The sequence below is a fragment of the Zootermopsis nevadensis genome, unplaced genomic scaffold, assembly GCF_977971745.1.
Source record: "Zootermopsis nevadensis isolate Lab colony 2312 unplaced genomic scaffold, Znev_1.0 Znev_ptg000020l, whole genome shotgun sequence".
Classification (NCBI taxonomy): domain Eukaryota; kingdom Metazoa; phylum Arthropoda; class Insecta; order Blattodea; family Termopsidae; genus Zootermopsis; species Zootermopsis nevadensis.
Window position 1 is genome coordinate 3,251,969 of NW_028259152.1, and position 27,939 is coordinate 3,279,907.

At 37.2% G+C, this 27,939-nt stretch overlaps 1 protein-coding gene across 1 annotated transcript; it reads left to right on the forward strand.

The window, feature by feature from the left end:
- The first annotated feature begins 80 nt into the window (after nucleotides 1-80).
- LOC110826830 (uncharacterized) lies at nucleotides 81-27,302 on the forward strand. Its single transcript, XM_087351934.1, has 20 exons — nucleotides 81-484; nucleotides 1,685-1,803; nucleotides 2,230-2,387; nucleotides 3,324-3,471; nucleotides 4,205-4,459; nucleotides 5,561-5,772; nucleotides 6,129-6,295; nucleotides 7,726-7,844; nucleotides 8,237-8,362; nucleotides 8,760-8,980; nucleotides 12,254-12,312; nucleotides 12,426-12,544; nucleotides 17,274-17,431; nucleotides 17,916-18,063; nucleotides 18,743-18,997; nucleotides 19,774-19,985; nucleotides 21,017-21,183; nucleotides 21,955-22,073; nucleotides 23,087-23,212; nucleotides 24,394-27,302. Exons 1-20 carry the CDS (start codon nucleotides 355-357, stop codon nucleotides 24,628-24,630), a joined length of 3,255 nt encoding a protein of 1,084 aa, XP_087208060.1. The 5' UTR covers nucleotides 81-354; the 3' UTR covers nucleotides 24,631-27,302.
- Nucleotides 27,303-27,939: the final 637 nt, after the last annotated feature.

A 27,939-nucleotide genomic window follows, 5' to 3' on the forward strand; every position in this document is an offset into this window, starting at 1 on the left:
CGTCACTTACGTAAAATAAGGCACATGAGGTCCCTGACCTTGATATTGAAAACAGTACGCAGTTTTTAATTTTAAAAATATTAAAATCGATTTTCAGTAAAATTAAACCTTCACTTCCATAACAATGTTAGTGAAGTTAACAATAACATAAATTATCCCTAATTAGATTGAACTGTTAGTCTGGCAGGAATGTTATTGAACTCTGGAAGTCAGCAGGGAAATACAGCAATGAAAAAACGACATTTGATATTGATGACATGAGGTTACTGACCGCGCGTAAAGCCAAGAAACGCGGAAACTTATAAATGTTTAGTTTCATCCCCCTACTGAGTACATTCTTGAGGCCTTTGCCCCATGGAACTCTTAAATTCAGTTGTTTCCTGGCAGCTCCACTGCTCGGCTCAGAACAGGAGGAAGGGTCATATGGAGCTACAGCGTTTAGTAAGGAAAGGCATTTCATGCATACACAACATTATTAGAATGGGTGAGTTGTGTTTCTAAAATATATTTACGATCATACAATAAGATTTAGTGTGCTAGATTAGTTGTGAAGTTAACTAACATAAATTAATGAGATTAGGGTTCATGGTCTACTTGGAATCGGTAACTCGTAGCTTCCCAGCACTGAGAGTGATTACTCCAACAACGGCGAGTCTGTACCACGTTTACCGGCTACCCAGTCAGCGACAAACACACTGGTTTGGTTTAACATTTACAATCGATCACGCATTCTGCCATAACATCTAACTCCTTGAGAAGTTTATAGACATTAAACTTATCAAGTAATCCCCGGATTTTTATGAAACACGAAGGTTTATTACCTTGTCCACATGAGCCCATCACTGGTTTCTGTCATGAGCCAGATAAATCCAGTCCACAACCTTCCTCCCTCTTTCCTTAATATTTATTTTAAAATTATTCTCCCATCTACGCCTAGGTCACCAGAACTCATTATGTAATCAGCACTTGGGACACACCGTCTGATTCTTGGCATTTGACCATCAAAAGTGTAAATTCACGAGAGAAGTGATAATGTTCGAGTCTGACTGCATGTCATAATTCTTCTGAAAGTCGATTTCAAAACATCGATTTTTACCAAGGCGCCGTCTTGTCCATGAATCGGTCTATGGGAACAGAATTTTCTACACACATGTTAGTGTTGCGTCACGAAAAGTGTGTCACAAATCTGTTGACGGTTAGTTAATTGTTTAGCAGAAATTATTCACGACGTAAATTCGCATTTTACAAAAACTTCCTAGTGTTTTACACACATGGATTTCGATGTATTATTACGAAAGGGGTTTATATAATTTATTATTAAATTTAACTTATGAACTTTTAAATAATATACATAATGATAATTTTAACGTCCCGATAATTATTTTATGTTTTGCATTTATAGGCATTTTTTTTAAATCTGTGTGATAATTTTTGCATAGAACTTGTTTTAAAATATGTCACATAGACCTTCGTTTCAGAAGTCCTGGTTTAATTTTCATCGAAAACCTAATACGTCGTTTGAAATTGTTTTCCTTTGCTCTTATAGACGAATATACCTTAAATAAATCATGACTCTGGCTTGTCACTTCTATGGAAACAACAAATGTAGTTTTGTGTATGTATATACATAGTCTTATGGCGAATAAATACGTCTTTCTTGAGTTCTTAAACATTTATCGGACAGTTTCGTTTCAGAATATTTCCCCAAAACGTCTTCTCCTCTCAGGAATTATCATTATCACCCTTGGAGCAGTTCTGGGGTGGTATGCCTTCCCCAAGCTAATTCGCTCACAGATTGCTGGGGTAAGTTAAAATGTCTAGATAAAATACTGTACCGAACATTCCAACTTCAGGGCTAAAGATGGAGGACCTCAAATATCCCAACTAAAAACGTTAGGCCTACGATTTGTATTAATATATATGTCTACCTGCAGCTTATCGTGGAATTCTTATCACGCAGCTTTTGTTGTTTCTATGTCAGTAAAATTCAAAAAGTATGCACTTTATGTGTGTAAGTATGTATGCCGGCCTAAATTCGCATGCTTGTTCGTGTAGACCTATAACTTAATACTACAATGTGAATGTTTGATGTTTATTACTCACATATCAATTCTTCATTATTCGTATTTATAATATGCTATACGATATCTATACGGACTGATGAGAAATATAATTTCAAGTATATAAGTGAGTTTAAATTTATTAAGATACAATAAATTTCACTTTCAGAATATAAATTTAAAGCCAGGAACGGATTTAAGAGAAATGTGGTCGAACTTTCCAGACCCTGTTGGGTTCAAGGTCTACATTTTCAACGTAACAAATCCAATGGAAATCCAGCAAGGAGAAAAACCCGTGCTGAGGGAAGTGGGTCCGTATGTTTATGAGTGAGTACGTTGTGTTGTTAGGTTAGGTTAGGTTAGGTTAGGTTAGGTTAGGTTAGGTTAGGTTAGGTTAGGTTAGGTTAGGTTAGGTTAGGTTAGGTTAAGTGATATGGTGCGAGTATTCGGCAGCAAATAGCAATCTTCTGCTTGGATGGAGCTGGTCGTCCATTAGATCTTTTACGTCAAAGGAGTTCTTCATGAATTAATACGCGCTAAGAAATCAGTGGCGTGTTCTTAACTCGATAATAAACCTTCAAGAACTTCTTGAGAAGCTGAGTGACTGTTAGCTTTTCAAGAAGGACTCTGCTCCATTGTAATTCTATATTCATGACTATATTTTTTACAACAATTTATTGACTTCAATTAAAATTCAATGGACACCATGAAACTGGATAAACCTTCAATTTGATATTTTAATTTGTCTATAATTACATCCAAGATTACTCTCGTATAAACGTCCGAGATCGGAGTAAAGTTAATACATTTACAGTTGAATCCTGATCAGTTGTTCTGCGATATATATTAGAAAAAAATTTAAGTTTTGTTGTGTGAAATACTATAACAGTTTCCCAGTACTACAGATCAATGGACCATGCAGCGAAATTAAGAGAAATTAATAGTTGATTTGTGCAATCGCGATAAGAAATTATTTCTGGATTTCATAGTCAACGTATGACTGAGCACTTAGTAGTTTAATATCATGTCGCCAAGGTATTATTGAGTTATTCCATCTACAAATTTAGCAAAAATATTTGCATCGTGGTTATTAAAACCATGATACAGATATTAAAATTAATAATGTAGCCGTATATAACTGTAAACATATTAATAAGAATATTGTTTAGTAAAATAAATAGCATACTTTTGGAATTGCATACTGCTAAAACAATGAACAGCAGAACGAGATTTCTGTGCTCATCAGACTGGAATTTTTTTTAGTGAGTATAAACACAAGGCCGAGCTTCTGGACCACGAGGAAGATGACAGCGTTTCGTTCAACAATCGAAACACTTGGTTCTTCAACAGACTCAAGTCCGGCGCGCTAACTGGAGACGAAATCATCACCATTCCTCATTTACTCATTTTGGTAAACATTCTCTTTTGTATGTAGTACCTTAATAACACAGGTATCCTTATTAAAATTATCAACCTTACATGCTTTAGCTACTTATAACCGTCTCTAGGGAAATCACACTGTTTGTTGAAAAGTATTAAAGGTTTCTTACTACGTACTTCGTCGTTTGCAACTTGTTGACTCTTCAGGCACGTGGAAAACTGTAGTAGCTGTTAACAACAGAGCAGATTTCTTAATGAGAGGCAGGATAGTCATTAAAATTCATATTCAAACATTTTGAACATTCTTTCTTTCTTATCTACTGATTAATACTGGCTTCAAAGAAACATAGTTTCAACTTGACTATGTCTCTATGTATACCACAAATTAATAAATAAACAAAATGTATACACGTTGAAGCAAATATACTTTAAAAATTGTTTTAAACACTACTTTAATTTTTTCCCTCATTCTTGGCGGGTAATGTTTTGATGATTTTTAGAATAAACAGCGATTATTTCCTTAAACCCTATTAGTTATTTGATCTTTGTAATTTTGGAGTGTAGTGTCTCTTTCGCGTTACAGTGTGGATTCTTTAACACTATTTACACGAACTTTGGCTTCAGAAGATGTTATCTTTTACCTGTGGGATAAAGTGGTAATAAAAGTTTTTTTTAAACTTCTTTCCTCATAGTTTTAGTAGCGTTAAACATTTCTTTGTAAATCCAAATTTGGCTATTTAACACTCACCATCTGCATGTTCCAGGGCATGGTGCTATCAGCAGAAAGAGACATGTCTCTCATGTTACCGCTCATCTCTAGGGCGATTCCTCTTATTTTCGGTACCTCTGACTCAGTGTTCCTCACAGCGCCCGTCAAGGACATACTGTTCGAAGGCGTCCTTATCAATTGCACGTTGAAGGACTTCACTGCGAGGATGCTCTGCATGCTGATGAAAACGCAAGGGAAGGACTTGCAGAAAGTAGGAAAAAACGCCTTCAGATTCTCGTTATTTGGTGGCGTGAGTAAACTTGTTTTGGCTTATATACAGTTGCTGCCTTATTTTCAATAACATGGGCATATTCATCTAGTAATAATGGCCATTCTAGTAATCATAAGAAGATCAATGAAATTAAAATTTGCAATAATAAACAATAATGATAATAGCAGGGTGATCAGATTACGGAGGATGTGTGTGGTGAAACGTAAGATAATAAATGCACATAACATTTTAATAGGAATACATGAAAACAAAATATAAATTCCATACTTAAATGTGGAAGAAGGGATAATATTAAAATATGTCTATGAATAAAAGGATGTGATTGTTGTGTACCGAATCCACATAGCTCAATAAAGGGCTAGCTCTTGTAAACAAAACAATAAACCTTCTATTTCCGAAAACGGTGGGTAATTCCTTAACTGACAAATTAGGTCACTTTCGGATCCATTATTGGCTCATTTTGAAACCATTATCGGTTTCTAATAGAAACTATAGTTTATTTGTGCTTAGTGTTGTAGGGTATCTGTTGGATTCATTCGAACCGAAATATAATTTCGCAGACAACGTTATGTTTCATTAACAAATACAACAAATTATCGAAATCTATAAAAAATGCCAATATTTGACTAAACAATGTCATTGATGTCGTATTCACATGCGCTCGCCAATATTATCACACCCTGATGACGGAGCAGTATAACCTCTAAAACGTTGGTAAACATCGTCCATACTACACAGCGCAACAACCCAGAAGACAGAAAGCTTCATACTCACCGCTGTGAAAACTCAAATCTTACTTATCACACCCTATTTCCACAGGTTCAATTTCAGTATTATTCTCCCATTTACGACTAGATCTCCCAAGAAGTCTCTTCCCTTTAGGTTTCCCAACTCAAATTCTGCATTTGCTATTTTCCAATTCGTGCTTTGTGTTTCGTCCATCTTATCCCACTCACCCTAATAACATTTTGGTAAGATAATCATTTCTGATTACTCGTCACTAGTCGGCCTCATGTCACTTCTTCGCGGGTCTAAACATTCTCCTCAGCACCGTCTTCTCGTTAATCCCCAATATTAAATTGAAAAAAAACACCGAAATATGTTTGTCTTTCACTGTAGACCAATGGGACTTTACAAGAGCGCCTTCGCCTGAAACGCGGCATCCAGAACGTCGCAGATGTTGGGCGCGTTGTGTCCTACAAGGATGAGCCGAGAATGACCGTGTGGAGCGGTCCAAAATGCAACGAGTATGGTGGGACAGACGGCAGCATCTTCCCTCCCTTCCTTGAAGAAGCAACTTCGATCCTCGCTTATGCACCTGATTTATGCAGGTACACTTTAGAAGCTGTGTTTTCAGTACGCCACGGCGATTAAATGGTTAGATTTTGTACTTCATATTCGGAAGGTCCCGAATCAAATCTCAGTCCAGAGACCGGATATCCAGACTGAGGTTCTTGGTAATTCATCATCTGGCCTACTAACAGTGACATTAGATAAACCAAAATAAAAATTGTTATATTTCATTTCGTTCACCGGATTAGAGAATTAATTTCACTCCAAGAGTTAATGTCGTTCATTGTCTTGTTTTAAACATTTTAGTTTTCACAGTCTGTATTAAGTTAAACGAGGGACTTTCCGGTACTAATAGAAAATAATTATGAATTATGAAAATTTGTATTGTTTCCAGATCCTTAAATGTATTATACGCGGGACCGACTGTGTTCAAGGGCCTAAAGGGGAGGATTTACTCAGCGGATTTTGGCGATATGTCTAACGACCCAGACCTCAAGTGCTTTTGTACTACTCCAAAGTCCTGTCTTAAAAGAGGCGTCCACGACCTCACGAGATGTACAGGTGAGTGTTACATTCACAGAAGAGGCAGTTCCAAATGCACCAACTCCATAGTGCAGATCCCTTCTGGAGAAGTTAATACGAGGCGCGTCCTCAAAGTAAGTTTCCCACTCGTCCCACAGCTAGCAAACCTTATATTGCGCGAAGCGACTGTGCGTACGTGATAGAGCAATGACGTAGCATGGCGCATGTACTAACGGCACCTCCCGCGTTCTCACAGTAGCATTGTTGCAGCTGTTGAAGATGGAGGTTCTTATTCCAGCTCCCGCCGACTATGAAGTGCGGTCAGTGATAACGCTAGGCCGAACACGGCTCGACGGACAGCAAGTCTCCTGCAGGAGTTCAGCTGGGAGGTGTTTAATCATTCACCCTACAGCCCGGACCTCGCTCCCAGTGATTTCCATCTTTTCCTACACCTCAAGAAATTCCTGTCCGGTCAGCGTCAGCGTTTTGAGAATGACAGAGAGGCGGAGATGGTTGTCACACAGTGGTTCCAATCCCAGGCGGCAGACTTCTACGACACAGGTATTCAAAAGTTGGTCCCACGGTATGACCAATGTCTCAATTCCGGTGGCGAATATGTTGAAAAATAGCTGGACACTTGCTGTATCTGTTGCAATAAATATTTCCGTGAAATTGTGTTTTGTTTCTGTAAACGACCCCAGGGAAACTTACTTTGAGGACGCGCCTCGTAGTTGAGCAGCCAGTAAGTAAATAAAACCAAAAGCTCATTACCGTTAAACCCTGCTTAACATACCGGATATCTAGAGCGAAGAGTTGCCATCTTTCTGCTCAACCATCAAGCTAGATCAGCGGAACTATTAATAAACATGTCTTGTATATTAAGCAAATGAGAATTATCATACGCTGTGAATGATAAATGGCCTATTAAATACAGAGTCAGAGGTCTTGCAGAAAGTAAAATAACAGGCCTAAATATCTTATGTAAAATATTTTTTTGAATTTTTACATAGTTATTTCATATCTCACGTAATGGAATTAGTCTGTGATTAAATTAAAATTAATTTGCAGTTGTGAAATATTACACACGCCTCGGATTTGCGGGCTCCTGTGAACAAAGTAAAAAATCTTCAACTTCCATAAGTTACTTACAGTTCAGTTTCTTACACGTGGCCGCTGTGCGATGCCCTATTTAATCATACGAGTCCAACAACTGGTTACGGCCCCGGGAGTGTGGGTTCGCTCATCTGAACCTTAACTACTTACTAGCACAATGTACCAAAAATTTAAACTACAAATACTCCCCCCCCCCCCCTCCTTCCCACTTCACCACGCGAGCTGCTCAGCGGCCAAGCCAAAAAAACTGAACTGTAGTCAGCACAGCTACGCACCTTTTCGGTATAACAGTTAATGAAAGATTCTGCAGCCTATTTTATTGGCCCCAGTATTAATCCTGTAACATGACGTCACAGGGGCTCCCCTAGCAGTGTCATTCCCCCACTTTTTCCTGGCTCATGAAGACTACCTGAACGACGTCACGGGACTCCACCCTCAGAAGGCGCTCCATGCAACTACTTTACACTTCGAACCTGTAAGTAGTGTCTGTAACTTCCTGATGGGGAGGTCACTTTTTCGTATAGCCCACTCCAAAAATGCATTTAGAAATGGAGAATAGGGTAACTGACAAACCCTTGCTCGAAATTGCTTCATTTTGATGTTAAATAGATAGTCCACGAAAAATTTATAATACAGCCTTACTAAATTATCAGCCGCGACCTTTAGCGTGCCTAGAAATTGCGGCAGTGAAATTAGAATCCTAATTTCTGCACCAGCTTGTTTTCCTTTTACTGAACTTCTTCAAGACAGCCGTTTTTAACGTTCAGTGTGAATACTATAAACATCACTTTCTTGGCTACCAGCACATGAAATTCACATTTATTACAATAGCAAATTTTCTCTATAACTTATTTTTAAATATTGCAGTTAACAGGTACTCCAATGCTGGGATATAAGAGACTTCAGTTCAACATTATTATACGCAAAGTCAACAAATTCGCCCCTATGAAGAATTTGCGTGCCATGTTATTTCCAATTTTTTGGGTTGATGAGGTAAGATACAGAGCCATGAAATTAGTGGTACTACTAGTTGTAGTGGTATTAGTAGGCGATATTACAGCAATGCCACTGTTAAATGTGCAAATAGTGTCATCAATATTAATCAAGGGGCTACTGAACTACTTAGCCATTACATGATAAAAGTTTGCATATCCAGAGAACATTTGCTCTTCAACTTTTATCATTCATTTTTAACTTTAAATTTTGTACATAACAACATTTCTTTAATTGTTGTTAATAAATTGCAGACTAAAGTAGATCTATAGTCGTAAAGTTATAAGCGATATACACTAAAAATAAAATTTGTCATAAAATATAGTACTTACACATAGTGTATTTACTAATACGGGCCCCAACAATCCTTATTAAAACCACTCTTTATGTTACGCAGGGTTTGGAATTGGACGATAAGTACGTAAGCCAGATGAAGAGTATATTTACAATCTTCAGTATTGTAGACGCCGTCAAGTGGATAATGGTTGTAGTTGGTGGAATTCTGTCAGCAATTGGATCGTTTCTCCTAATCCAGAAGTTAACAAACGAGGCAGTAATTGCCTTGGGAAGGAATTCCCCAGAAGTCTCGCCACTGGACGTTGAGACACCCCCTCGTTACTGAACATGAATTCGACTAAAACCCAGTGCTTGACGCTGCAAATGCTGATATAATTGTTTAATTAATATACCGATTTCGACAGCCAATCAACAGAGTACAAATCTGCAAGAATCGGCTTCACAATTTTATAACTCTCCTTGTCATCTAAAACATGAATGAAAAATGTAATAAAAAGTGGAAAAATCAAATACTTTTCTGAGCGAGATTTTAGATTTTCGTGGCTGTGAGTATAGAGGTTCTTGCTGTCTCCGTCATCAGCGCTACGTTCTGAGTTGTTACGCCATATAACCTGGTAGAAGTTTATCGACGTTTGAGAGGTACTTGCTGCCTCCGTTATCAGGGCGAAGGGTAATGAATAGCAGATTACACTGTGCAACACCCCAAAAGACAAGTCCTTACATATTAAAATATATGTTAGCAATTATAACCATCTGCAGGAGAAGCGAGAAAAGAAGAGATATGAGATCATGTCGCAGTCAATAAATATGCCCTAATAGAATTATCAACCAACATTGTTGACTAGGTTTGTAACGAAATGCTGTGAGGCTTGCTGATCTGATGTATAAGCGGAATCAATTTGGACAAAATATCTGTGCTGGGTCGACTAATAGCATTCGTTGTACATGGCATGTCAGCAGCTTCCTAGCATCCTTGCACTTTCTACATGTGGCTTATTTTTAGTCCTATTTGTAAAGCTCCCACCTTTCTCCATCCTATGAGTTGTCCCTCCTCGCAAACATAATCGGCCAACTCTCCATCAGCCCCTTGTTTTAAATTATTCGTGTGTTCTTGGAAGAGTTTAATTAATTCATACTCTCAAGTAAGGACCCACCCTCACGCGATGTTGTTAATTACTGTAATATCCAGCGAGCGGTCTGTAGTCTGAAGTTTATTTCAGTGACCCTGATCCGATTTGTCCCATGGTATTCATTTTAACACGATTTAGGCCAAAGACCATTGTAGTTTCATCCATTGAACATCATTTCATGGCATACGACGAGGATTTTCAAAAGAAGAGAACCAATCCTAAAGATAAAATTATTGAATGAGTATTGTAGTGTAATTTTTACGCTATTTGTTGCTAAAAATCAGCGTTCTTACTTGTACTTGAATGTCACATTTAAACGCACCTCATTACCTTACGTGACAAGAGATGACTTGCTCATAACTTGTTTGAGTAGCTGTAGGTACAGCTTTAAAAGTATATTATAAAATGGATATGTGTTGATCTATGCAAAAATTATTTTTTTGTATGATTTGTTACTATGTACTTCCTCATATGGGTTGTTGCGCCTTGTAGTCATTACGACATGGTGAAACTTCTGATCACTATTAGGAATTTGACTAACCATCCTGTTAACATCAATCGCCATGTTATTCGGAAGAAGATTAATTGTTCTGTAATGGGTGATGTTCTATGTGTGAAGATCTAAGTATGCCGTATTTGTTTTTCGTATCATTTTGAATGTATAAAGTTCTTTTGTGCTCAACCTGTGTAAAATTTATGAAATTTCAGTGTTAATTCCGAATATTGCGAAAACTATAAACCTTCTGGTATCATAACAGGCGAAGAATTTCTTGGCAAGCTAAGGAACTATCAGCTTCTAAAACGCTACACTCTCCCATGGAGATAATTAAGATACTGAAGTAGTTTGAAATGTGCAATATATAATTTTCCCTCCTAAAATGAAATTATCCACATGATTTAAATTTGGTAACTGACTTATAATAGTACATCACTTTTTTAACTTCGTCTTTATCACAATTTTGCATGTAGTGGGATTAATTTTTAAACGGCCATTTCTGTTATTGGTCATTAATATTAAAATTCGGTGAATGAAAACACCTTCGTCTTAAGACGTCGCCTGTTTCAGTTTCTGCCACACTGAGGGAAATTCAAAACCATTTTATACAGAAGAACGGATTTAATGAATCCGTACCTCTTCGCTGTGTTAACTTTGGTTTAAATTGATCGAAACGTAGACAGAGCTAACAATATAATGTAAATTACAGAAATATTGTAATTTTCTTAATTCGATCCCGACCTCTCGAATACGAAAGAGACACGTCAACTGTGACCTACTTTTTCCCCATAGCGATTTTCGCTACATGAACTTTGTACTCGTGACATTATTCCAAAGGCAACTTCGGCGGAACTTTAGAACCTCCCCTTAATTAGTCATGGAACTCTTCACGGATGACGTCCTGAATGAAGCCACCAATGACTCTGCGATCGGCAACTCCAAATTATCTGCATGCCATCATCACTTACCGATTGTTTGAGCGGAAAATGTAGTACGCACGCGCATCGGCAATTCTTGGGGCGATGACAGCTCGGTGACAGAGGCCTGACACAGTGCCTGGAATAATTCGGAAGTGGGGATAGTAGAGTAACTACTTACCCAGTTTCGAATTTACTCCATCATCTTCGGAACAGTCGAGATCACCTGCCGTATATGACCACTTATGCTGTTCCAATGAGCTTGCACCCCGCAGGAAGAGGATAATACATTTCCTTCTAATCCACCGATCACGACTTCAAAATGCAACGTAAGTTATAACGAACTTGTTTGTATTCTTATTTTAAATTATATGAAGATGACTGTCTTCTGGGCTGTAGCGCCGCGTAATTTGGTAGAAGTTTCAAAGCTCCTTGCTGCCTCTACCATCATTAGGCACTTCTACTTGTGATCTACGAACAAGAACTACTGTAACTGTTTTAATTCCTACTTTCAGAAATTATAAAATATAGTTTCAGTGTGAAGAGTTCAGTATTCTGGGTTGTTGCGCTGTGTAGTCTGGTCGATGTTTACCAACGTTTCGGAGGTCATACTGCCTCCATCATCAGGGCGATGAGTATGAAGATTTCTGTCTTCTGGGTTGTTGCGCTGTGTAGTTTGGTCGATGTTTACCAACGTTTCGGAGGTCATACTGCCTCCGTCATCAGGGCGATTCTTTCTAAGTTATCTACGCTATGAAGATTTCTGTCTTCTGGGTTGTTGCGCTGTGTAGTCTGGTCGATGTTTACCAACGTTTCAGAGGTCATACTGCCTCCGTCATCAGGGCGATGAATATGCCAATAGGGTGTGTGGGGCTAGGTTTATAGGGCCGGAAAGTGAAAGGTGTAGCCTGCCCCGAGTTGGAATCGAAACCCTAACGTTCAATCACTAGATTCCCACTGCTACCTTCTAGAAAACTCAACGTAACTGAGCTAGTGTACTCGCGCTTAACAGTCCCGACAGAGACATGGATGGATGAACACTTAGACCCAGTCCCTTGCTTCAAACGACGCATTCATTCTCTCTTGCAGCGTTCTGCAGGAAGATGAGACGTGAGTGCTGACTGGTCTACTCGCCAAGTTACTTTCTTGTGCTCTGTCATTATCTGAAATATATTTTCACTTTTTGATTTCGTAACGAAAAACAAATTTATTGTTGTGTGCAGTTTCTTTACAGAAGTTGCCTGCCAAATGGATTGGTGTGTCCGGTTTAATTATGCTCGTCTTGGGCTCAGGTGTCGGATTTTACGGTTTCCCCGCTCTGATACGCAGCCAGATAGCATCGGTAAGTTGAAACAACGAGAAAACATAAAACTAAGTCATTAGCTCTGAAGTTAAAGTTTATGTTTGTACAAGTATCCCTAAGCAGACAGAAAATTCAATATTCTGTTGTAATTAGAAGTCGCATGCTTTCTGGGATGCTGCTCCGTATAGTTTGGTAGATATTGACCAACGTTACAGAGGTTATTACCGCTTCCTTCATCAGGGCGATAAGTGATAAGCCTGATAATGGTCAATAAGTACCAGACTACACGGTGCAATATTCCAGAATACAGACACCTCCATGCTCTTAACAGCATTAACTTTAAATCTCACCTCAATTATGACAATTGATCATTGTCTTGAATGAATTTTTTAACTGCGCTGTATAGTTACATTAAGTGTATTGTGATGTGCAGATTACCCACTGTAGTGTATTTCATTGCTGTCTGTTAGTCATCGGAGGCTAATTTTTTCAAATAAAAATAAGCCAGAGAAGAAGTATCAATGAATAAGTCAATTGTGCCTATCGACTGTCTGAATGGCAATTTGAAAACCCGCTTCTGCAGTAAAATTATATGTTAGGTAAAGGTTTTAGTAACAAATAATACAAGGTGAATTTCCGACCTTCAGCTGGCAATGTTACATAAAATGTACGCATGTTAATAACATACAATTTTATTACATAGTAAATATTACCTTAGTTGTAGTTCTAGCAGAACTGGCTTTCATCTGTATTGTCTGTTTCTGCTGCATTTTTGTATTTAATTAGTGATGATCACTCACCATAGAAGTTGACAGAGTTTCTGTTAATCAATAAAATACATGCCACAGTTTCAGTAAACTTCTTTCTACTGGAACGTGATCCAGTAATGTAACAAGCAATTTACTCAGAATTCAAAATCAGCGTGTGATGTAGATCACATTGAATCTTCAACTTCTTTAATTATCTGCTGAAACCTAAATATCTCTGAAAGTTTCTCAAAATAATTCTGGCGATAAATGTGTTTTAAGTCTGACGTTTTGTTATGTTAGGACGTAAATATCTGTTGTCTTCTGGCTGACTGAATAACATCCTAGTTACACTAGGTTTAATGGTTGGCACTCTGCTTCGTATTCTGAAGGTACCGAATTAAAATCTCACTCCTGCTACCGACTGTCCTACCTGGGTTTACCGTGGTTTCTCTCAGTCCTTCTAGGTAAACGCCGGGATAGTATTTTCAAATAGATCTCTGCCGTTTTCTCCCTTATCCTTTATACTTTATTATTCACTAATCATCCCATCATTAGTTACCACATAAACTTATCTATTGATAATGTCGTTAGTTACACCATAAAATATAATAAATGCAATACATCAAGACTGGACTCGAATGCCGGCTTCTTTTGTATTGAAAGCCCTACAACATTCACTCATAGCTCTGAAATGTAGTTCTTAATTTGATATTTATAATAGCAGATTATAAGCGATATTTATAGGGTGTATAAAACATTGTAGACGCTTGAATTATTTGGTGCTAGAGTGGAAATTATGTAAGAGGACGTGATAAACTTCTTCCACTAATGACTGTTACATCTGCAATTGATTTTGAGGCACGAAAAATATCTGGATGGAATGGCCTTCGAATCGACAGACAAATACAACATACCTACAAGGATACATAAAACATGTAGATACATATGACTAACATCTATCCACGAGGAAGATTCAATACCAGCAGAATTCCGTTGTAAACGTCAGAATCATGTTGTGTTAGGAAATGGATTTCATAAGACTGACCTTGTCACAGACGTAGCATTTATATTGTGGTATAATCTGTAATTTCAGTAAAATGCTTTGTTATTATAGTAATTTAGTTTCAAATGTTGGTTTACCTGACACTGCAATTAAAGAGTTTCCTGATTTCTGGGTTTGTTTCCGGTTAGTTTCCCGGTGGTGTATGCAGTAGCTACAAACATTTTCCATTTCTGTAACAAAATCCTTCATCATCAACGTTTAAGCATGTCTACTCGGTATATAAAATACCCGCAAAGAATGAGCTCAGTTCCAACGTCGATTGATTTCAGTTTTTTTCGTGAGTAAAAGGCTTAAGACTGAATGACTTCTTTCATGCAGGATTTGTGGTTTTAACAGCGGTAGAGTCTGAAGGTATCTGTCTTTTGGGTTGTTGCGCCGTGTAGTCAGGCAGAAATTTACCGACTTTTCAGAGGTCCTTGCTGTTTCCATCATCAGGGCGATAAGTATTCATATCGAAGCGAGAGAATGTTCGTAGTAATGTCATGAAATGAGCTTTTAAATTTACTTGTAGAAGATTTAACTTTATACGTGGATTTATAACGTACTTCAGAAAACAGGTCGCATTAATGTGCCGTTCTATATGCTTGAGGGTTTGCTGTGTTTCTGTATTCGAAAGAGCTGATCTCATAATGAACTACGGATCGATATTTCGTGAAAAATAGAGATACAATGGGGGTTGTACATTTTAAAGTTGTCCCATTTCCTTTCGAGGTTGTAAAGTATCTTAGTACCGAATTTATTTAATCAATAGCTAGCTTCTTCCACATTTTTAGAAGAACGTAAGGTGAATTATTTAAGAACGTAGCTTACTCTATTATTATTCCTCAACGTAATGCACTCATTTTATTTTTTAAATAGAAATGTCAAGCTTGCTGCATTCCTTTTTCTTCCATGGCGCTGCATTCTTATGTAACAAACTGCAACGGCGTGTTATTATTTGCATTAAAGCATTATTGCTGACTGTGGTCACAGCAACACAGCAGAATTGTATTTAACAGTTCAAATATCAGCAGTCACTAAATAACAAATGGCTGAAAGAAGATGGCTATCTTCTGGGTTGTTGGGCAGTGTACTCTGGAAGAAGTTTACCGACGTTTCAGACGTGCGTGCTGTTTACGTCATCAGGATTATTCGTACTGATGAAGGAAGTAAGTACCTCTGAAACGTCGGCAAGCTTCTGCCATGTTGCACGGCGCAACAATATAAAAGAGAGCTATCTTTATACTCGCCGCCGTGAGAACCTGAAATATTACAGAATGGTAATGGATCCCTTGTAATTATCATCAAGCGAGTGATTTGTGCATAACGAATTGTAGTATTTTCTTCTTCTGTTCTGTAATATTACATTATAATATATTTAAATGTTTGCTTCAAAGGATGTATTATTTGAAGCCAAGTGGTAGGTAACTCACCATATTCCCATATACCTGACCATGACATAGATACTTTATTGATGTGTATTTCTTGGGTCAAACACATTCGGTTAAATAGCTAAGTAAAGACTACAAAATGCTACACGATACTAAAAAAATTAGCACGTTACGTAATGTTATATTTTTTCTTGAGCTGTTACGGATCCTTGAGGAGAGTATAGTATCAAAGTGGTTCTTACAGAAAAACGATATGAAAATTTTGACAGGATTCATGTAGTTATGGACAGGGACCAGCCATATCTTTTTGTGATCACGGTACTAAATAATCGGGCCCTATAAAAGATGGGAATTACTTAATCATCTGAGCGAATGTTGTTCTTTATTTCTTCATGAACTTGGTTCAGAAAGTGTGTAGGAGCCATGATAATTTCAGATATTGTCAATTCTAGCTCCCAGGAATTTTGAATCAGTAAGTAACAGAATTCGAAGCGGTACAATTTGCCCTTTAACTTTCTCTGGAATTTTATAATACATCAAAGCCTAATTACGGTAACCTCAAAACTGTATCAAAGATATTTTTAAAATATTTCAGTCAAGCAGTTACAAAGAATGCATAATGATGATCAATAAGAACATGTAATGTAGATACGTTTCAATCACTTCTCGTCGTTTTAGATGAAATGTAGCTTTTGATACATGTATAATTTAAGTGGCATGATGCAGATCGAAAGCAGTCCAAATTAAATGTCGTTTTGAGAAAAATGAAATCACGTAAACTATTGGAATAACCTCATCTATTATTCTCTTTGTGAAGCAATTAAATATTAAAGTCAAACGAATATCATCATTATGGCTCTATGACGCCAAAAAGTTCATCGCGGTATATCAATTATTCATGTCGAACTACACTCTTAATTACTGGATTCTTCCTGAGTTCGGCTGATACAAAAATAGCTCCAGTGGTTATACATCAACAAATCGAATCTTTTACAGGATAATTGAAGGTTTACAAAATTATCGAATATAACAAATGATGTTCAAATAAAACAATAAGAGGTAGATTGTTTTCAAGTGTCTGACTTGCAGTAACCATTAGTATGTCCATCATCGGAAAATGGAGGCAGTAAGCTCCTCTGAAACGTCGGCCAGTATCCACCAGACTAGGCGATGCCATAGCTCAGCTCGGAGGCTTGCATTTGTTCACAGGGCATTCCATGTGTGATTTCAGGTAACCAAAGTGGCACCGCGGTAGGAGGTTTTTCTCGGGCCCTTCACTCTCCCCCTGTAAATATCATTCCAACGCCGTTCCATGTTTACTTCTTGTATAATCTGGGGGATGGATAATGAACCCTTTAGAAGCTGCAGTTCCGTACATAGTCTTATCCCATCGCAATGATAAAACAGAATCTACAAGACTATATGTGCTACGTTCTTCGTCTAAACAGCATTAACAAAATTTCGAAGCTGTTGAAACCTTTATATAACATGTATTTATAATGTAAATCTATAGCTCATATTACATACGTGGGCCTGTTTTGTACGTTGCATAATTATATTAAGATGTTTTACAATTTGTGTTCCAGAATTTAGCTCTGAAGAAAGGTTCTGATATCAGAACACTCTGGTCAAAAATTCCAGATGGGATTGACTTCAAAATATACATGTTCAACATAACAAATCCAATGGATGTACAAGTAGGAAAGAAACCCATTGTTACAGAAATCGGACCCTACTTCTACGAGTAAGTGTTGTTGTTCTGGTTTCCATATAGGTCTATATTAATGGCAAATACATTAATTTGTTCTTTATGCACCCTTGAGAGTGTAGAGCTGCTTTGGACTGCATTTACTTTACTATAATTCATTCGTTATCAACTTTGGCACGCATTGCAATGTTGCAGAATGAAAATTCATTTTTGATTTGGGTACCACAGCTGCTGTAAGTAGTAGGTAGAAACTATGCACTTGATATCCTTCTGTTCAGAATAATTTACCTCGCCGTCACCTACTTGAAAACTGAAATACCTCGCTTGTTAGTGTTACCAATAAGTAGACTTAACATAGTTAAAAATTATGTTGTAAAGTTTGTTAAATGCCGTGGTTGCTGATTTAATCACTGTGCGTGCGTGCGTGAGTCTATATATATATATATATATATATATATATATATACACACACACACACACACACACACACACAGTCTGACTGAATTTACTAACTTTGCAGAGAGTACAAGGAGAAGCTGGATCTCAAAGACCACAATGAGGACGACACGGTGTCATTTAATCCAAGGGATTATTTTATATTCAAAAGGGAGAAGTCTGGAGGATTAACAGGAGACGAAGTGATTACTATACCGCATGCTGCCATCTTGGTAAGATAAGCTTAGACTCTGCTTCCAGCATTATATCACGTTTTTTAAAAAAAAATAGAAATGTATATCAAATGTTAGTCGCAAAATTAAATTTGATCTAAGCGTAGATATGAGAATAATTCTAAATTTTATTAGAAGAAATGTGGTGTGAAAGGTTAAATGAATTTATTTAACTCAAGATAGTGTCTAATGGCTAGTGGCTAAATCTTTTAACCACAACAAAACTTTAGGTTCAATAAAAGACAGTAAATTTATTGACCGAGTGGTTAACTTGTTAGTTTGAACAGAAAGAATGCGTTCCATCTATCCATGCAAGTAACTAAAATTACTTTAACACCACTGACTTCATATCTGACTATCAAACCGAATGTTAAGGACTGCTATTAAATTATTAATTTGTATCACTGCGTGACGTAATAAAACCAAGTAACAGAGATCATCCTCGCTAACCAATCACGCTTTGTTTTATGCCAATATCAAACGTTGCTTAGATATTTTTTTCAAGAGAATGGAAACATAACAGTCACAAGCAATGTTTGTTTTTGAAGAAAACATATACTACGACTTTTCTTCTGCTGATCTAGACACAATACGTAACACATTAATAACATTAGGACCATGTGACAACTCGAGAACCTGTCGCAACCTGAAGTTTGTTATGCGTGTTGCTTGCCCACAGGCGATGGCTCTCGCTGTTGAACGCGAGAAGCCTGCAGCCCTGAAGCTAATCAACAAGGCCATTCCGCACATCTTTGGTCACCCGACGTCAATCTTCCTAACGGCTCCAGTCAAGAACATTCTTTTCGAGGGAATTCCTCTGTACTGCAACGTTACTGACTTTTCTGCTAAAGCCATCTGTTCAGAAATACGGAAAAAGGACAAAGACTTCCTAAAATTAGGGGACGATATTTTTGGCTTTTCATTCTTTGGAACGGTTGGTTTGCTCTTTAACCTAATGAATTAATATACAATATATTATTTATTTCCCGTATACACATAAATCATATAGTTGTTTAATTAATAATTCCAAATAAATAGATATTTAGACGCTATATCAGCTGCTGGCTGATTCTCATGTTCAACATAAATGCTAATACATCATATTTATTCTTCATATGTGTGAACTGTAATAATACTTTTCTAAAATTGATTAATCAAAGGATAAAATCAATCACCAGATTATTATTCAAGTAAGTCACATTAATTAGACCAAACTAAGAATATTTAAATGGCTTAAAAAGAGATTCAGAAATATGTTCTGCGGTTTCTTGTCTACGTGTTCACGTTATGTGACATTTCATACGTTTATATAACCTACATAATATATATATTTCTTCCATATTAGATAACTGACATAAAATTGTATATCTGTCCTTATATATGGATTTATTTCATTGAATTAATTCTTCACTATCCGTCAAAAATTATCCACGCATTAATCAAACAGTTCTCTCTATCCCTCCACTAAAAACATAATTGTACATGAAGAATACATTAATAAGATAGTTTAACGTTCCTATGTTGCAATACAGAAACAACATTACAGACTTTATATCCTTAACTGATTACAGATATTTCTAAAACAATCTAAACGCTTCCTCCTTCAATAAAATGGAAATTTACGGTGACCAATAAAACTGATTCTCTGTTTCCGCAAAACGATCCCTATAATGGAGGAAATAAAAGTATAACTGGTCTGCTTACACACAGAAAAACAACAGCGCTGGAGGGAGGTTCAGGGTGAAGCGTGGAATTGAGAATATCAAAGACCTGGGGCAAGTTGTCGAGTTCGAGGGTCAGAAGCAGCTGTCGGTGTACGACGGTGATGAGTGCAACAAGTTCAGAGGGACGGACTCCACCATCTTCTCGCCCTTCCTTACCACGAGCGACAAGATCGAAGCCTTCGCTCCCGACCTCTGCAGGTACAGCCGTGTTAAACAAATTCTGGGGCTGTTTTATTATTTAAATTGCAACAACCAAAGCACGACTGAACCTATTATCGAACTCCGCAGAGCAAAGTCCTTAAGAAACTAAAGAGAAATCGCCGCTTTTTATGGAAACCGAAATCGTATCTACAAGAATTCATTTGATAGTTTTGTTCTGAACCAGCTGAGTGAAGTTTGCACTCTCGCTCCTCACTTCTGTTTGATAAATTTTAATGTCATCCTTCCAGCTATGCCAAAGTCTTCCAAGTGGGCACTTTCTTTCATATCTTCCAACTAGAAATTTGTACCAATTCCACATCTTCCTCGTGCGTGCTATGTGTTCCGCCCATCTTATACTCTCTTACATGATTATTCTGATAATAATTGGTGACGAATTAAAATTGCATTAAGTTTGTTATTATGTAATATTCTCCATCCTGTAGTAAGTTCCTCTTTCTTACGTCCAAAACTTCTATCCAGAATTTTGTTTTTAAAAATTATAGTCTCGTAGTACATCGGTCATATAAATAATATAAAAAATTAAACATATTTTTAAGCTGAAACTTACGACATTAGTGTATTATTACTATCCACTGGAAACGTTTTTTTAAAAAAGTTAGTATGTACAGTATTAAATTTTTCATAAAATCCTTTCTGTTATTAGTAAATATTTAAACATTTAAGTAGTGTATATTTGTAAATAGACTTACGCATTTGTTACATTTGTGTGTGTTTTCTTTCATTTTTGCAAATTTTTGGGGTTTATGTCATCCTGGAAAATAAATTTCTCAACCAACCCGGATAATTGGGAGTCTACACTGTATGGTGCATCCTTGAAAACGAGGCAACAGAAACTCTACATGGGAGTAAAGGATTTATTAACACAAACCATGTTTTACATTTGCAAATTGAATTACTTTCAACATCTCGAAGTACACTGTATCAAATAAGCTATAGGTTATTCACACTTAATGTTTATTTTCATGTGTCTTCCAAATTAAGACAGACGTGTTCATTTCCCCTCTCAGGTCCATAGGAGCAGAGTACAAGGAGTCCATAGTATACAAAGGCATACACAGCTTCAAGTACAGTGCTGATTTCGGTGACATGTCCTCTGACCCCGAGCTCAAGTGCTTCTGCACGACACCGGACACGTGCATGAAGAAGGGTGTCCACGACCTTACCAGGTGCTCAGGTAAGACCCAGACGCAGTACCTAGGCTCGATGAGAGTTCGAACATTTCACTTAAAACTACGATAAAAACCTACTTATTAAGTACGTTTGCATTGTGTTAGAAAATGTTGCTCAGTTGCTGTTGAAACGTAATGAAGATTTTGAAACATTAAAGAAACAAAATCAGCAATAAGAGTGAATAATAACAATAACGATAATATTAAATTTCTGCGCGTAGATTAGTGTCTAGTCCAGTCTTCCGCAACTGGTGTGGCGCCACAAAGTTTTGTGTGTGCCGTGAATTTTTGTAAAAAAAATCATCTAACCGCGTTTTGTAGTTACAAATAGGCAATATCTTTTCTTTCTCAATTCAAATTCGTAATACATGTATATACACATTGGTTCATCGCCGATAGTTTTACTCAGCATGTGTTAGGTTTTCTCTTCATTTAAGTTAATTCATGCATTAATTTCAGTCACGTTTTATTTTGTTTTATTTTCATATGCCTGAATTCTTTAAGGGCAAGTGTTTATATGCAAATACATATTTATGGTCATGTATAGTTTCGTACCCCCTTTTTGTAAAATCTCATTTCGTTTGGGCGTGTCGTCATGTCTTTGATAAAATAGGATGTGCCACGGGTAAAAAAAGGTCTAGTTTTCAAGTACAGCTTCTGGAATTCTACATCACACACAGCTAAAGCTAAAACTATTGACATGAATAGTTCCAAGTGTGAAAAATGCAATATGTAGTCACTGTTAAATATCTGCCGTCGCATTATTTCACAAACAGGGGCTCCCATCATAGCTTCCCTTCCACATTTCTACGACGCAGCTCTCGAATATCAGACAGGAGTGATCGGTCTCAACCCCTCGAAGGAGAAGCACGAGATATTGATGGTATTCGAACCGGTGAGTGTGTCACGAGATAGTGCAGTCGTTTATAAAGACACTTCCACTCTTTTGATCACCGCCACTACGCAGGACAGCCAGTTTTGGGTCGCCTGTAAGGCAGGCTTTATGATACACTAACTCTTTGCCGAAGGCATATTAGGGCCTGGCTGAAACTATAAAAGCGAACAGAACAAACGCGAGTGAGATTTCAGGTTCTCACAGCGACGAGTATGAAAATTGTTGTCTTCTGTGATGTTTGACCGTGTACGGCCACAGCACTGATAATGGAGGCAGTAAACTACTCTGAAACGTCGGTCAGTATGTACGATACAACACAGCGCAACGTCCTAGAAGACAGCCATCTTCATACGGATCCATCAGATGATAACATTTAACCTGTAATTCCCATTGAATGCATTTTGAGATGCAATATTTCAAGTCTGTACAAAATGTAATGTAAATCTATGCTATTTCTGAATGTTTCTGACGAAGTTGTGGTATAATAAGTTGAGATATGTGCTCATTACCTATCGTCTTGCTTTAAAAATCTCACACCAATGCGATAGATAACATTACAAAAAATTAAAACTTGTCAATTAGGCCTACGGCCACTTTGTGCTGCGATTTTATCCTGTTTCTTTGTGTTCTTGTGACGAGGACAGTAAATTTCCCACGTAATAACCAGATAAATGGAATATAGGATTTTTGCTAACAATTTTACGTAAATCAATAAATTTTCCAGAAGACACCAAAACTTTTAAAATCTGCAATGAATGTTGTATAGTTACTAGGTGCTAGCACAGGCCCGTATAATACTTATGTACAGTAAAGAATGTCTTTTGGTCACGAAATAAGTAAATATTATTAAATTATAGAAAATAACGTATTTTAAATAAGGCCCTATTCATGTTGGTGTATTGAGAGGTGGGGGCTCTGCAGCAATATGCCAGCTGCTACACCCCCTTCCGTTCCGGTTGCTAGATGCCTTGAATAGATCCCACACAATTATTCATTGGCCGTGTGCATTTCAGATGACGGCCACGCCTCTAGTTGGATACAAGAGACTGCAATTCAACATCGCGATTCATCCAATAGACAAAATTGATCTCATGAAAGAAATTCCCACAGTTCTTCTCCCCATCCTGTGGGTGCAAGAGGTGAGTTTGCAGTTCAGTCGTCTGACTTCGTCTTCTCTTCCAGCTTCTTACACATTATAGTAAAACTAACTCCACAGAAGAGTCCTTCTTCAGGAAGAAATATACAAGAAGTTTTTCGTCATTTATGTAACCTGATAGTTTATTACCTGTTCACAAGAACCCGCCACTGGTCTTTATTATGAACCAAGTAAAACCAGTCCACGCCCTCTTTTCCTACTTTATAAGATCAGTTTTAATGTTATCCTCCCATATTTTGTTTTCCAAGTTGTCTCCTCCTTTCAGGTTTTCCGATTAGAATTTTTTTATTACCTTACCTTCTACTTCAGGTGTGCTACATGTTCCAGTCACTTTCATCTTGTATACAGTTTTCCCCTCCAGATAGGAAGGACTGCATAAAGTAACAAGAAAAAGGCTACGCATTCTATCTGGCACAAAGATTGTTTTTTAAATTTATCTCCGACATATGATTTCTATTAAAGATATTCCTGTTTTTTATCGAAATGGAAATATAATGAAGAAGACTGTACTCAAACGTCATCCTATGTTTTGCATGCACTTCTGTTCTCCTTAATCCGTTTCACTTAACTAGTCCATCTCAATTTAACTATTCCGACATACCATATTGATAATATAAATTAGATCTATGAAGCCCCTGGTTTTGTAATTTTCACCACTCTTGTACGTTCATATCTTTAAGGTCTAAATATTTACGTCAATTTGCTTCCAAACAACTTGAATTACTGCTTATTCTTTACAGTGAAGAACCGTGTTGGACAGAATCACAGTCTAGTTCTTTGAAATGAAAATGAAAACGTTAAAGATTCTGCCTGGACTGAATAATTCCGCATATTTCCTGAAGATTTCCGACTGTTGATTTCAGCAGTAACATTATTTTTATTTGTTATCGGTATCCTTTACGTACTTCTTCGTAACAGTTCCAAACTATGCATAAGCTATTATACAATACTGTATATTATTATTATGTCCTACATTTCGGTTACTGGGCATAAAATATAGTTATGATTACTTACATTTATTTAAGACATATACAACTAACGACTTCTAAAACTTAATTCTTTGCTACAATTGTCCATTCTCTTTGCACACTTCTACTCCTATAGTTCAGCGTATTACCAGTTCATAAAATCGTATTTAAGTCGCCAATGTACTTTGTCATGTAGGGAATGGAGCTCAAGCAAGAGTACCTAGACAAAGTGGGCAGTATCTTCAAAATCATAGGAGCAGTGGACGTGCTGAAGTGGATCCTGATGGTGGCAGGGGGAGGTCTCGGAGCTGCAGGTGCACTCATAGGATACCGCAAGAAATCCAACGAAATGGATGTTGAGGTGTCTCCAAGTGTACCTAGGAAACCCACAGGAATCTCCCCTCTGGACGTTCAGACACCACCTAGATACTGAAACGTTCTGGTAACAAGAATTACATCATCAAGTTCGACAATTGCAGTCTCCAGTGTAATTTAGACTCGCAAATATTCAAAAACTGCAGCTGAACTGTGATAACAAACTAAAGTACAGTTTCAAGGACTTTTACTATTTTACTGGGGGCACATATTAGAAAACGAATTTCTACAAAACGATGGCCCAACATCTAAGTTTTGTTAATTAGGACTCAATTTATGGACCATTCTTAGTTGCTGTGAAAACATTGGATTGAATCTCGTATCTCGATATTCTGGAACTATTCTTTTGCCACAGCTGGGGCAGGACACCGAGGTACAAGACTTCCTGTTCTAATAACAATGTGCTCCGCTCTGTTATTACTGCAAGGGTCACATCTTTCCATGATGCCACCCCCCCCCCCCCCCACAAACAAATGAGCTGGCCAAGGCCAACATGTCGGGCGACGGCCGCCATGGTTACCCGTTCTCACACCTCTTGATTTTAATTTCTGGGTCTGCATCAAGAATAAAGTTTACGTTCTTCCTCTTCCTCAGTCCTTAGGGGAACCGCGAGATAGAATCTGTGATACGGTAATGACTATCAAAGAACATATACTACGTGGAGTATAGAATGAGACTGTGTTCAGATGGGACGTCTGCCGCGTCACCCATGGAAGGCACATCGAGCGTCCATGAATATAAACTTGAATTTTGGACCACTGTTGTGGAAAAATCCGTTTCACAACATGCAACCTCTAAAAATTTATAGGCCTTGAAATTGTACTATACATGTTTTCACTCAAGAAATGACGTTTATGGGGCACTGAGCTCCTTAAATTTGAATTTATATGACAGTTATCTATAGATAAATATCTTATTCTCGCTGAAGCCAAAGCAGTATTAATAATGAACGACACATATGGCTTTCTCATTCACGTTATTACAACCTTGCGTATGAAGAAAACACATTGTGAAGAATGTAGGGCTATATCTCAATTAATGCAATAAAAATGTATTTTTAGCGTCCCCGTGTTCCGGAATTACTTTCCATTATCATATCTTTCCAGAAATCTGGTGAGATTCAATAAGTAACTTTCACTGAAAATATTCATGATCCATGTTAGTTACGGTGTTAAACTCATTCTCCCAGTAAAGTTTGAGTAATTACCAGCAATTGTCAAGATGGCGTGTCCCGTATAAAAGTGTTTCTGTATTATATTACGTCCACTTAAAGTTACTTTCAGATAATTTATTTCCATTTTTATTCATTTACGAACTGCTTATAAATGTCATTATCATTACTATTACTCTGTTTGTCCTCGGATCTTTTGTCTGGTATTGAACTCCTCTATGAACAATTCTTCTCTATGCTTTAATACCTCTCTGATTGGTCCACATCCTTCGGCGACTTCTAATCTTTGGGGGCTATTTGCAAACAACTCTCTTCTCGCTCTCACACTATTACCTCACTTTCGGAATATCATCACTTTGAGGGGGTTTTTCTGTTCCATTCAACAATTTAAAAACTTAAACAGTTTTCTCCACACATCTGTTTTCATATTGCTTTATCAGTTGTCTTTGTATTTTTTTTCAGTCCATTTAAACATTTCTAACTTTCCTTATGGCTTCTACTTCAACCTTGCATTAATTTCAATCCACCTCTCTTCCTTTATGCTTTGTACTTTACTTTCTCATTCTGCGATTTCACTTTATCCTATTCTTGTATTTGCACTTCCTGGCTGTGGCTATTCCACACGTATTCGTGTGTTCAAGCTTTTTGTTTAAGTGGCCATAACTGAATGTGTTATGGACTGTTTGCTTTCATTGATACTCATCAACCACTACTTATGGAAAATTTCTTTCTTTTCGTCCTAAAATTAAGTCTGTTCATTTTAAACAAATGCATTTATTTTACCACTAGCAACTTACTAAATAACAACCACGATAAAATCCTTGTTCCTCGCTACTAAGCAAACATTTCTGTGCTGTATATCTTTATCCTTACTAGTTTCTTTACCATTTCATTTTCATCTGTCTTTCGTGACGGGGAACGTATATATAATATGGATGAAATGTTATTTAGGATTACGCCATATGTGTGAAACACACAGGGCTTTCACAGGTTGTTTGGACTGAATCTGAATATGAGCTCACTCAATACATTTGACACAACCAAATTTCTACCGTCACCACTTGGAATGATAGTTGATGGTGGGTTATAAAGTATCATCTCTGGAATCTGAACATATATGCCAAGAAGTTGTCACAGTCAACACCTTAAATTATTTATCGAAGAAAATATCAACCATGAAGCTGTCTACACAAAATAAATTTTGAGCAGATTTGGATATTAGCTCTTACAAGAGTCCCAGCAGTGTAGCCACGAGCCTTATGCTATCGATCTTGGCGGTATTCTAATCTGATGGTCCCATTTATTGCGTTAGTTCAATAAATGTGTTCGGCAACTTTGATCTCCGTCTGCACCTCCGGAAAGTGACCGATTCCTGAATGAATTTTCTGCAATATACTTCCTGTCAATTTTCCCCTGATCTGAACAGCACACGAAATGATTTGTCCCATTTCTGTTGTAGAACAGTGTACGCAATTCTCAGTATAAGTATCAAATGTCTTTATAAAAATAAAATGTATAATTTAATATTATTGAGACATTATAGTTTTTCTCTGTTGGCATTTCACATATTTACTCTATATCCTTTTCTTCTCCACAGAATGACAGAAAAATAATAAGAAGTCAGTATCATTCTGTGTCTGTGTATCCTCATAATTTTTCAATTACATATAATAATTTTTGTACTCATGTGTGGGTCTAACTAGAGACCCTCGGCTTAACTTTTAACATAGCAGCATCTGATACAGTGCATGCACAATATATTCCTCAGTCACGATGAACTGATATTTGACAGTGGGAGGGTAACTGTGTATACTTACCTAAATGCCAACTTCAGGCTTCATTAAACTCCAAGGTCCTCACAAACAAAATCTAGGCAGAGCATCTGCTTCTTTCCGTGTCATCTGTCACAACATTTTACTGTACAGCCTGGCACAGCAAAAATTGAAGACTATTGAACTGATGAAAGCGTGTTTATAATTTTTTGGTGATTTGTTAGGGTTTCTGAAACATCTGAACTTTGACATACTGCATTATCTGTAAGGTTCCTTAGTCTATCACTATGAATCTTTGCTAGTGTAAATCCTATCTCAACAGTTGGTATGCCTGCCATGATGGCAGGAAAAAAGGTACAATGCTGGATCGCCTATAATGACACATGTAGCACATCAAATTACATTATCTAAATTATAAAACAAA